The sequence below is a fragment of the Anastrepha ludens genome, chromosome 4 (genome assembly GCF_028408465.1).
Source record: "Anastrepha ludens isolate Willacy chromosome 4, idAnaLude1.1, whole genome shotgun sequence".
In the NCBI taxonomy this organism is placed as follows: Eukaryota; Metazoa; Arthropoda; class Insecta; order Diptera; family Tephritidae; genus Anastrepha; species Anastrepha ludens.
The window spans coordinates 69776467-69790013 of NC_071500.1; the positions used below are offsets into that span (position 1 = coordinate 69776467).

Genomic DNA, 13547 nt, shown 5'->3' on the forward strand with positions numbered 1-13547 from the left:
ATTTATTTGGCATATGTTGGAATTTTTTTTTCCAAAACATTATTTAAAAAACGATGTAAAAAATACGGACAATCAAAAATACGGACATGCAAATAATAGCGGATGAAGTTAACAGGAATTACTAGAAAGATACATTTAAAGTGTTGCCAACGCAAGTATACAAGTTTTTTACTTCCGCGAGAAAAGTTTTTTTTTTTTTCAAATTAAATAATTTCTACTTATTCAATAGATTTTAGTTAGTTTTGTTTACAACTAACTTTTGGTTAAAATTGAAATGGTTTTAGAAATAATGGATATCAAAACGCTTTGGGTACAGCTCGTTGGCGCGAACACTTCTTTTAGGCGTTTAGCCGAGCCCCTCCTCCATTTTGTGGTGTGCGTCTTATGTCCTTCCACAAATAGCGGAACCCCCGAATCGATGATTTTTTATGAGCAGCTTTTTTCATTATGAGCGTTTTTAGAAAACTATGTTCCGATATAACGGTAAGTAATTATTATGATTTTCTACCGCTAGTTTATACCCTTATTTCTTCAAGGTGGTACCCCTACAAGACTTAGGGAGTTTCGCGGATGACTGATATCTACTGCAGTCTTATTGCATTTCGAAAGCAGAGCAGTTGATGAGATTATGTCATGATTCTATTTCATCATCGTCCGAACAGCTAGAACACTATGGGCTTGCAGTAATATTGAATCTCGCCTCTTGATTCCTATTGGACAATGCAAAATTAAAACTCTCTTCAATATCGAAAATTGCGCATCTATTAACATTAGAAGTTCCCTTTACCCCTAGCCCGAAGGAATTTACAACTTCGCTTGTCCCAATTGTCGCTGAACATTTGTTGGACTAAGCATGCGTGTTACGTATACATATTTGCGAATGTACAAGAGCTATGGCATATGTATAAAAGATTTTATGATGTTATGCATTATTTATGTCTATTCGGGCAGAGACAAACAAACTTCGCATGTTGCCTCCTCATTTGCACTAGTTTCTGAATATGGTGCTTCCAGAGTTCATTACATCATTCCATCTTATCTGGTATCCATCTCGTGCAGGACCGCAAATCTTACGCAGAATAGTTCTTACGAATTCTCTCTTGCTAACTTTAACATACTCCATGTTCTCCGCCTTATTAAAGCACGAAAATTTCGAGATAGTAGTAAAATGCGTAAATGTTTATCCAGAGAGAGATCTGTTTTTCAATTGATATGCTATTCTCCAAGATTTATTCATCGCTTGATCTGAAGACTAACATGGTTGGAGGTATCCAACTAAAGTATATAAACTCCCGTAAAACTTCACTTAACTAAGCTAGAAAAAGTCACGCTGACGGCACAGGTGTTGAGGTCAGCAATGTCAATATCGTCTGTGAATTCCAACATCAGAAGTTTCCTCTAGAATCTAGCAACATTGGAAATTTGCTCTATATGGTGTCGCTGCGATTCAAAATGGCAGTACGTATTACCCTCTCAAATATCAGATTAACCAAGCCTAAAAACGTGAAAAGCGACGCTAAAGTCGACGAAAAGGTAAGTGAGGATTTTTGAATTTAAGGTTTTTTTTTTCGGAATTTTTCATACCTACTGTACACAACTTTCCTATAGTGGATTTACCACTCAATTAAGAAAGTGTATCCCGTTGTCATTGGCGCAAGCAGTGGGAATTACTTTAAATACAAACAAACCGAAGTTTAGATTATATAAGCAATCCGCTCCCGTCTGTTCACCTGGCACCAGTAATTCGCAGTAGACAAACCTTCAGAAAAAGACTTCTATGCTCCCGATTAAGAGCGCAGTAAGATGCTTAACAAGCAATTCCTGCTGGGCTGTTACCACAAGAATCACCCCTGCCGACACTTGCTAGAGCCAAGCCCCCTCCCAGGTGAGTCACGAGACAACTCTTCAACTATACTGACGAGATCCAAGACCGGTCATGTGAAGGTACCCCGCACGAGGCTAACCACCTATTCCGGACCCCCTCAAAACTACTCATCTAACACCCCTTTCCTTCTTGGCTAATAACGTCAGAACAGCATACTTTCTGGACCTACCGTTAGACGATTTTGACAATGACTTCACCGCGCTGGGAAGTATTTAGTAAACTACTAGAACAAAAACAACCTTAGATACAACAATTATTGGGAATGTATAAGTATTTCTTGGATGATATCATGCTTAGTAGCGATTTTCCAAACTCCGACTTTGAGCGTTCAATAGCTCATTATAGCACAAGGGAGCTCCTCTTGGAGCGGCGGAACGTAAACTTTGTGGTGAATTATTTCTGCGTGTTTTTCATTGTCGCTATGTAACCGTAAAAATAAGTGTCCATAGCTCAGCTGTATCAGAGACGTCTTTTACCAAATTTCCATCTCTTCCATTTCTGATTTGAACATATGAATTATTACTTATTTGAGTTCAAAGGAAATATAAATGTATGTGTTCGCACAAAATTGTGAATGTTATCCGTGCTGCTCTAAACGTGATGATATTACTTTTGCAAATGATAATTTAGCACAACTGAAGGTGTATAATATATACATATGCATGTACCTATGTATGTGGGCACATAATACCCGTGAAATGTCGACAACACGATCAACATATGTATATAATATATGAAAAATCGAGCTATCAAATAAAAATTACAATATATTATATGATATGACATTGTGTAGTTTCCACACCTTTACAAACATTTCTACATTTTATCGTTTTATATTACAATTAGTTATTTGTTACTCTTTCAGGGGATTAAGAAATGTACAAATTTCACCGCATTATGCATTTAAATTTATGTAGGTAAAAAAATAGTTTAGTGAGTATGTGGTGTGTGGGATTCCATAGCAGACAAATGGTGGTGTGGGAGTTTGCAATTTGTTTCCAAATAAAAAGGTTAATGATGATATGGATCAGGATAAGAGCAAGTGAGTACATATTGAGAAGAGAGTAAGGCGGAAAGAGAAAGTGAGAGAGAGAGAGAGAGAGACAACACAAACCTTTGCTTTGGTATGGTGTCTGAAGTTTGATAATGCACAGTGACGCCATTGGAAGCAGCAGCTGCGGCAGCGTCTACTGTATCCACTGCACCATCACTGCCGCCACCACCGCTGTCGCTCTGGCACTTCGATATCGAAATGCTTGTATTTGTACTCAAATTGTTACTGCCGTTGTTATTGTTACCGAAGTAAAAGTCATATTGCTGTCGCCGATGGAATGGAATGGAACGCACCAAAGTGCGAGACGAATTCCCTTTGGCGATGCTGCATACGGACGACTGTCCCATCGACGACGACGGCGTCAACATCGTTAATGATGCAGATGTAGTACGGTACTGTTGTTGCTGGTGCTGTTGTTGAATGTGGTGGCTATTGCTGGTGGTGTTGATGCTACTGCTGCTGCTGCCGCTGCATCCACCCGAGCCGGTGTGCATTTTTCCACCCAATGCCATCATAACGCTGTTGTTACTCTGACGCAGTGACGAAACCGGCCCGGAAACACTAGATATGGGGGATGTCATTAACAGAGAAGTAGAAGCTACAGTCTTTTTGCTGCTAGAAATAAGTGTGGAAAACGACAGTGTTGACGCCGGTGAGATTCTGTAAATTGGTGGCCAATTCGTTTCTTTACATATTTTTCTATCGTCTTCTAAAAGATTTCGAATATTGCACTTATACGTATATATTAATTACAACTAACGGTGCTTAAGCCAACTGTCTATTCTAGTCAGAATGCCCCTTAGCAACTGGGTGAAAGTTTTTTGGTAAAAAAAATATTTTTTGCTTAGCTTTCGGCTACGAAATAATTTATATTTTAGTTTAAACATTAAGAAGCGAATTTATGGTTTGGGGGCTAAAGAGTGTGTAAAAAGGGTTCATGCAGTACACAGAGTAAAAGCTAAAAATGTCAAACATTGTAAAATAGGAAAGAATTTAATAAAACAATAATAAAGGTATTATATAATATTTACGGCTTCAAGTATTGGACAAACCGTTATGTTAAAAATTGCGAATCTAAATAGTAGGTAATGTTTATAACACCTTAACTTTCTTGAAATACATTCGACCGTCTTCACTTGCTTATCTAACATTTGTTTGAAAATGCTTCCCCTTATATGTCCTTGCACTATATAAATTCTGTTTCTTTCGTCCATGCATTTTTGCTGCATTGCAATTAACAATGTTTGGCCGCCAGAGGGCGCTCCAGGACTTACGTTAACAAATCCTAATACCCTCAAATAGCCATTTCCGTAAAATCAAGAAAGGTAAATTGTTTAGCAACTTACTTTGTGCATGTACAAGGTGCTTTTTCCAATGGGTCGACAAATCCCCAAAATTGTAGCTGCTGCATTCGCAATTTCGTCTCCATTCCATTTATGTCTTTAATATCTTTCATGTCACTCGTATTTGTGTTGGCATTTTGAGTGTCCATAGCACTGCAACCGCTTCCGCTACCGCCACCGCCATTGTTTTCGCTATTCCTATTATTACCACTACTAGCGGAATTGCAATCGTCGCCACCTACTGCACTACTGCCCGTTGCAGTGGTGCCCGAAATAGCAGAAACTCCGCCGACGTTTGTGGGATGGGATGATATGTTACATCCAGCTGCCCCGGTTGTCACGCCAGTGCTTGCTACTGAAGTCGCTACGCTGGCCGCATATGCCACATGCAAGGTATTCGTTATACAATCCTGCCATACGCGTTCTGGCATTTCTGTTGCTGCCTGTGGTGAGGCATGAGTATTGGTTGTGCTGCCAGTGAAACTACTCGCAGTGGTATCGTAGTGGGGTTGCACACTTGCCGTCAAATTATGCAAACGTTGTTCAACCATTGCAATGCTGCTATTGCTACCTAAGCCACGACCACCTCCACCTCCACCTGCACTGTTGCTGCCGCTGCCACTGCCTTGGCTGCTTGATGTAGCAACGGTTGTTGTAGTTACAGTGGTTACAGCGTGCATTTGTTGTTGCTGTTGTTGTACACCACCAGGGTGATGCGATGTTGGTTTTCGACTACCACCGCCAGCATATTCATTGGAATTCGCAGCTGAAATGGCGGCCAATGCAGCAGCCTCCGCAGATGATGTTGTGCCCAGCGAACCCTTTTGCGAAGCAGCCGCCTCCATTTCCTCCATGTCATCCAAATCAGTGACTAGTACATAAATTGAGGGATGATACATTTTATGTCCGCCTAAAGCAAAACGATAACAAACGAACAAAATTATTAGAAAGTTTCAAAATTAATACTTAATAATTATCTGAAAATCTTTTCAGATTATTCGCCTACCTGAGACAACTTCAACCACCGGTGGCACATCAGAGTTCTCCTTATTGCACAATGGGAAAAACGATGCCCAATCTTCCAAAATCTTCTCAGCCGTTGGATCCGTAGCTTTAAAGCTATTACCAGTGAGTGTTGCCGCCATGCCAAATGGCGCCAATATAACCCTTCGAGGTCTGGGGGAGGAGGATGAGTTTGAGGTATTTGGGGTGGTTGCACCATCCCCATTTCCGCCATTGTTTGAATGTGGACTCGCCACTTCTTCCGGCAAATTAGTTATATTGCCATGTTCATGAGATTGCGACAGTGTTTGCGAATTCGGAGCGGCAGCAAAAGCGGCAGCCGCTTCCGTTAAATGCTCCTTCGTTAATGGACGTACCGCAGGGTGTTCTCTTAGATCGATTGATGCACACACGGTGTCTCCATGCACGAAGAACGTAAATGAAAATGAAAGGTGTTGCGAACTGAAAATACAAATAATTGGTTAAATTGAATGTATTCGACAATTAAAGGAGAATTTTAATGCATAATTAAAAATGTAACAAATTGAACGATGATCCAAGTTGTGTCTCAGAGCAAGACCACAGAGAATTTGTTATCAATTTGCTGTAGGATATCCAGTGCAACTTAATGTTTTATAACTGTGCAAAACAGCAAGTCATTATAGGTTTGGTTATCCAAAAGAATATTGTTGACTAAGCAAATGTAGCTGAGCTTACCTTCGACCAAATAGACGATCATTTGAAGTACACGGCTGAACGAACCATTTTCCAAAACGCACAATATCTTTGGTCAGCACGAACCTATGAAAATAATTGTTAGAAGGTTGTTGTTAAATAATTGAGAATTATTATATATTTTTGGTTGCATAATTACCGCTCCATTAGATTGTGCAAAGCTTTGAAGAGAAGAGAGCGACACTCGTAGGTTAGACCTCGTTCCCAGGTTCCATTCCATAGTGCTTGGTTTGCTGTAAATAAAAAGAATATAGTTTCATTATAATTTTTTACTAAAATAAGCAAATATTGTGTATAGAGTGCTTAAAAGATTTAATAAATGATAATAACGAGTAACAAAAGAAATCTCTTGGCAACTTTTTTGGTTTATCAAAAAATAATTGTGTTTGCCCACGACCAAAGCAAATATTCAATTAGTTACAACTACCGCGTTTTAAATACCAATATTCTATATTTGAACTGTCATATATTATATATACATATATATATTGGCGCGAACACCCTTTTTGGGTGCTCGGCCGAGCTCCTCCTCCTATTTGTGGTGTGCGTCTTGATATTGTTCCACAAATGGAGGGACCTACAGTTTCAAGCCGACTATGAACGGCAGATATTTTTTATGAGGAGCTTTTTCATGGCAGAAATACACTCGGAGGTTTGCCATGGCCTGCCGAGCGGCGACCGCTATTAGAAAAATGGTGGTGTTTTGCCGAGATTCGAACCGACATTCTCTCTGTGAATTCCGAATAGTAGTCACGCACCAACCCATTCGGCTACGGCGGTTGCCATTTTTATTACTCTGCTGGAAAAATATGGCAAACATCATGGAACGAAACACAAATCAACAATAGGCGTCTTCGATTCGCCACTTCTCTGCTCGCTATCTCTGGCCTCTGCTCACTTAACGAAAAATGTGCAAGCGAAAGCAACAAAGTTATCGAAAAAGATTCGCCGCCATAAGCCACAAAGGAGGGACGCACAGTTCTATGCCACCTCCGAACGGCAAATGTTTGGGTTTTTTTATGAGGAGCTTTTACACTGCAGAAATACACTCGGAGGCTTGCCATTGCCTGCCAAGGGGCTACCGCTAATAGCAAAAGGCTGTTTGATGCAATGGTTTTCCGAACTATCGAATGGTAGTCAGGCACTAACGCATTCGGCTACTGCGACCAACCAGAATGTAAACAACCAAAAACAAAAAGATAATAGCAAAACACGTATAACAAGGCATTCAAACCACAAAAAAGCAAGCTGCTTTGGTAACTTCACCTTAAAGGAATTCGTCTTGGAGATTTGAGAGTTGCCATCGTTCAATTATTTTCTATGGGATTGTGTTAAGTGTTAGCGACCGCGCAGCCGAGTGGGTTTGTACCTGGCAATAATGTATTTGGTCCCAGCTTGGATAAAGTAATGGATCAAATTTTTAAACAGAATTAGCATGAATCTGCTATCTTCAGCCGACGAACTGATGGGGTGCTACCTTAATATGGCCTGAACAAATATGTAGACTGAGCCAGTCGATTGCGTTTGCTATAACTGCAACTTTAAGTACTTTGCGAAACTATCTGATTAGCCGCTATGTAGAAAGGACAACAAATTGTTACATTCGGTTGACATTAACCGAACACAATCGACTGCGCCTTTACAGTTTCCACATGCACTGGACTAACCGACTCTGTTTTAGCGAATGCCACATTCTTGCCAGACTAAAGCTATATACATAGTTTTATTCAAACTTTCTAAGGCGAATCCCTTAACGTTAAGAATTCGATTAGAGTTAAGAAAAATCATATATTATTTGCTATATCCAATTGTTGTTCTGATCTCGTACCCTGTAGGTCTATGCATGCGACATTCTATTTCAAAGGGAAATGAACACTACTAAACGGTTTTCCAATAAGAGATGCTATTTTTGAATATAAATGCCGTTAATAGTGGAAAATAACATCAGGCATATGACCACCACGACCACGCTTACAGAACAATATCCTTTTCATGAAATTTTCCATAACCGACTTGCAAAGTGGCTGCCCCATGTCTTCGATAGCCTCACGAATTCCATCTTTGAGGTCTTGAAGTCAAAGGTTTCGTTGCTGTGTGGCACGTAGCGCCGTCTTCTTGAAAATAAACCTTGTCCAGATCAATACCATCCAATTCCGGCCATAAAAAAATCGTTAATCATCTCTCGATAGCGATAGATGACACCTGTTATTGGAAAACCCTTTATATTAGTTTTGTAATATATACATAAACTTAAACTTAATGCCGTTGCGGGGTGCCCTGTGATTCAGTTAAATAATACATATGCTCAAAAAGATGCTTTCAAGCATATCTCAGTTGTTCTGATAGGTCAGTAACTGCATTTGTAGGTGAGTATATAAAATCGAAGTTTTGTAACAGGGAAAAACTATCATTTTATGTGAGTTAATCTAATAAATAATACCCACGGTGCAAATAATTTATAAGGTGTGACCAACACCAGACCGTTAAATGTCTTCCAGCGATTTTGAAGGAATCAGCTGATTTACTAACGTAACAGAGGTTGTTTACGAAAAAAAATGAGATTGAATTGGTTATGTTAGAAAGATTTACATACCAGCTGCTTATGTCACTTCGTTGCCCTCTAATTGGAAGAGCGTAAGAATGCGTGTGAAATAAGCAGGCACAATTCTGCTGGCGAGTCTTATATGACGTGACAGCCGAAATTCCTCTCGCAATCTTGCTTGGAATGACCAAACCTTGTAATCTATCATGCTTGGCTAATGTCACCTTTATTTCGGTTTGGTTTGGCATTTCACACAGTACCGAGAGCACTTCGCTCTCGCCAAACATATCATCGGTGTCAAATGAAGCAAAATTGTCAGATGGAAAAACACTAATCCACACAGGACTTATTAGCCACTCTTTAGAGCACAAATATTTCATTTGTGTGGCAAGCCTGCTGAGCGCACTCCCTTGCACCACCTGAACGCACCTCTTGGAAACCCTTAATATGTGATTGGGTGGGTGGGTAGTCTATATAGTAGCTTTTAAAAAATTCAGAATAATAAACAAAAATTAGTTTTTGGATTGTTCGCAAATATCGGTTCTTCACGCACCCCGCAAAAACAGTGTAACGGCGTCAAAGAGCAGCTCTGAGGTGGTCAATTAACATCACCGAGAAGGTCAATAATACGATTACCGAACTTGGCGTGCAAAAGATCAATTGTGGCATAGGATGGGTGGCATGAAGCGTCTGAAACTAAAGATCGTCCAAGTCCATGTAGTCAATTTTCAGACCCAAAAAATTGTGTATCATGGCTCTTGTAACGAACAAAATGCCTCAAATGATGTCACCGCTCGAAACCCCCGTGCGGGTTCTCCTATCCCCAGATGTGGCAGTTTTGCTAGCCAAAATAGCCGGCGAGATGAAAATGCGCTTCTTCAGGAAAGATGGTGTAGCATCCTTTCAATAAACGCACATTTTGGACAACGGATCATTAAGTTTGGAAAAAAAGTTTGCGTGAAGCGTTTAGCTTCTTTCCGCAGAGATTTGCAGTGGGAAAAAAGAGCTGTCCATGTCAAAGTAACATATAGTATAATTAAAAACACCATTTGTACCACCCTCCATAGTATAGTAGCAGGGACAAGTTCTATAAATGGCGTTTGAGCTAAAATAAACAAAAAGAAAAGTTGAGCCAAACATCCAGTATTCAATGATGAGCTTATATGCATCTATGCATATGCATATATATATATATATATATATATATGTACCTATTTATATATGTATGTACATACATGTATACGTCAACTTTAAACGCAATAGTAAACACACAAAGTTAGTATGTGTATGTATATCACACAGGTGGATAGGAGACATAAACAATTGCGAAATAAACAAACCCAAAAATGCCGATCGGAAAAGTACCTCGCAGAATATAGATATGAGCATGTAACCGCGTAGATGAAGGCATATGTATATATAGCAGAATTACATATGATTGTATGTATGTATGTGTTTATGTATATTTCACTGTCTCTCTTTCTCTACGAGCATGCTCAAAGAAAAGCAATTCTGCTTGTTTAATATAGTACAATAACGTTACCAAATGGAAATGCCAAGCAACCAACTTCGCCAATTAACAGATAAAAAATAAAACAGTCACCTAAAGTAAAACAACCAAAACGAAGCACAATTTAAATTACCTTCCCACCAAATCACGGCATTTAACCTTGGTGCAGAGAAAAACAAGTAGATACATATGCATACATACATATGTATTTTAGCAGAGAGGAACAAATCTTATAGAAAATGCAGTAATAGAGTAATCAAAGTAAGCGGACTGTGTGTAAACATGTTGACCTAAGCATACTATCTCCGACACAACTGCGCTTAACAAAATTATAGCAAAGCCATATGTGCATATTCATACATACATGTGTGATTTCGCAGGTACTATTAAATTGCATTGGTAGCAAAGTGGAGTAATAGCACATGGCCAGCAGGGAAATTTGAAGGTTCAGTTTTATGTAGTTCGTTTTTCTTGTATTTTCCATATAAGAAACTGCATGGATTGGAACCAGTATTAACTTTGGCGAATAAAATAAGCTGTTTTCACCAATTCTGGATTCGACCCATTATATTGGCGGAAAATTGTTATAATCATCTAATGGGTAGTGCAAACATTTATGACCACATGACGCTCGATGTAAAAATAGTACTGCCTACTAGACGAGTTACTTTCTAGCATTAATTTTGCTGTCTTTCTTCCAGCTTAAATTTTGCGTGAAATATATGTACATATATATACATAAATTGTTAATTCCTAGTCCAGAGGACTCTGCAGTCTTTTAGATATTATGCCTGCCGTACGACCTTAACTAAATCATACAAAGCCTATAAACAGCTTGCTTTTTTTGGAGTTGTCCACCAAACCGCAAATCTTAGAATTGTGGCAAGTGCCGTAAAAAACAGTGGAATAAGGTAGACGACAAGCCAAGCATCCTCTTGCATGCAGCATACAATGCCGCCTTATGTTGCTATTAGGATTGTTCCAAGGTTTGCTATTGACCATTAACAAAAGGCATACAAAAATATGCGTGTTCGTCAATACAAGCCTTTTCTGGCGTCTCAGTTAAATCTAATGGAAACTAGTTGCGGTTATTCCGAAATACAACCAACTAGTAACCGAATAGGCTGGTGGAGCCCAGGTTCCAAACCTTGGGCATGAAACACCAAATAATAGAAATTTTGTTTTTCTAATTTCCGTCGCCCCTTGCCCCTTAGCAGCGGTATAAAACCCTATACCCCTCCATTTGTGGGAAAACATCAAAACGCACACCACAAGTCGGAGGAGGAGCTTGACCATACACCCAAGAAAGGGTATAAGCGTCATCTATATATATATTATATAATAGCTTATAATTGGTATTACTTTATCTTTCATTAAAACTCAATAACTATATTTAATATCCATGTAAATAATTTTTCGAAGCACCAACCATCGATATTAGCAGACAGTCAAAACATCGAAACCAAAACATAGCCGAATAATCACTTCTCACAGGATCAGAAGCCGTAGTAAATTTACGAGACTACTAGAAATGGAAAAAGATCAATATCGATAAAGATATCAATGCCGAAGCACAATTAGATGACTGTAAGCGAAATTTAAAACAGAATTAGCCGTAGATCATCGCTGTTGATGAAACTTGGATTCATAATTAGCAGGAAGCCGAACAACAACCAAGTAACCAAATTCCTGAAGAAGGCGAAGAAAATCCCATCGCGTCGAATGATGCAGGTTGATAAGGAATAATCCCTAAGCAATGTTTGCGGAAATAAAGAAAGATATTGGAAGAATACGTCAATAAATAAGGATATCCTCCCTTCCTTCGGGGCCAGGTTTCTCGTACTGTTGTACTAACCTAATCTCAACGAAACGGCTCGAAGAAAATTTACCTGTAATTTCATTGATTACGCCCATACCCAAATTACTATTTTGACAAGTCCTATTTTTTGGATGGGTTACAGAAATTGCAGAAACGTTTCTACGAAAAAATGTTGCCCTTCCGCGGCATTCAAACTGCTCAATGTTGCACTCGACTTTCTAAAAAAGGGATGTTTTGCCCACCCTGTCTGGCACACGCATTTCCTAATCATTTACACTCGAGAGGTGACTCTCGCTCACCACATGATTCAATGCCGCAACTTACCACTTTGATTCGTACGGAAATTCGATGCGCTGGGTAAACTATAACATTTATGTTTCCTTATGTGGGATTGATATCTTGTTCATGTTTGTGATATCGTTCTTTGAAGTTCGGTTCTATACTAAGATATCCTATGTACCTATAAGATACTTAAAATATTAAAATATAAAAGTTTTATGTGTTACTTTATGTGTCTAATCATTTTAAGTAAGAGGTAAGAAATTCACCAAAAGCGCCACGAAACGCTTTGAGTTGCTGGATAGTCCGCGCGGAAGCGGCCTTGAGTGCAAAGTCTTAATATTTACGATTTAAGTAGCAAGCTGATTTTCAAAGCAACCAACTCCTCTGGCAGAAAATTTGCCTTCTTTACCTTCGTTTTGACACTCGAATATAGAATTTTCTCGCCGGATTGCATTTCTAAGTATTTTACCATAGAGTCAAATACGTAAACAGTAGAGGGCAATGAAAAGGCAAGATGTTTTGGGAGAACCGACATCGCCATTACTTGCAGCAGTACCTATTGATTGGAAATACCAGTGCTGAAACAGAAATTTATTTCATTTGTTCAACTTTTCCCTGCATGGTGTGTTGGAGGTTATCAGCGAAATATCGCAACACACAAACTTTACACAAATACTCTGGCAATAAGAAAATTATTTGAAAACAAAATAATAAGTAGAATGCGTAGCGCAAGTTTCAATTAAACAAAAAAAGAAAGACGGAACCAAATCAAATAAGAGCAGGATTATACCAAAGAAGAGAAAGTTATAGCGATGAGCTTGCAAGAGGACAGCCCTATACACAGAACGTATTAAACGGGTTAAAAACTCTTTAAGTTTGACCGAATTCTTACTGCTGCTTTTTCAAAAGCCTGAATTTGAATACCGTTAACATACGCAATTATACACCTAAACCAAAACTAATCATCAAGCTAATTAGATACGCGTGAGTAGCTGAGTAAGAACCAAAAGTGGTCAACAAAAGTAGAAGCGTTCATATTCATACACATACATATATATGAATAAGCACATATGTATTTACACACGCCTATATTAGGTATAGATGAGGAGTCGCTTTATCAAAGAGATATGTTGAGTTGGTGCTGTTTCATGAGAGTGCAACGGTATTAGATTTACAATAATAACAACAATAACAAACATCAGCGGTGGTAACAGCACGTTTTAAAAATAAAACTGTGAATAAACACAGAAGAGCCATCAACATACAAAATGAAAAATAAAATTAATGAATGAACGAATACAAGCTAATAAAGAAACTCAAATGGCAAGAAGCAACAACGACTAAAAGAATAAAGAAAACAAACGTACACAAAGGC

The 13547-nt window shown here is 38.8% G+C and overlaps 1 protein-coding gene across 13 annotated transcripts in view; it reads right to left on the minus strand.

Moving 5' to 3' along the window:
- LOC128859726 (mediator of RNA polymerase II transcription subunit 13) overlaps nucleotides 1-13547 on the minus strand; it is a 56053-nt gene that overhangs the window by 16509 nt on the left and 25997 nt on the right. For all 13 annotated transcript variants that reach the window (XM_054096780.1, XM_054096778.1, XM_054096771.1 and 10 more), the window contains exons 4-7: nucleotides 6159-6252; nucleotides 6002-6085; nucleotides 5289-5746; nucleotides 4286-5192 (exon numbers count right to left, since the gene is read on the minus strand). In XM_054096780.1, the coding sequence (XP_053952755.1) occupies nucleotides 4286-5192; nucleotides 5289-5746; nucleotides 6002-6085; nucleotides 6159-6252 (1543 nt within the window). The remainder of the gene's footprint in view (nucleotides 1-4285; nucleotides 5193-5288; nucleotides 5747-6001; nucleotides 6086-6158; nucleotides 6253-13547) is intronic.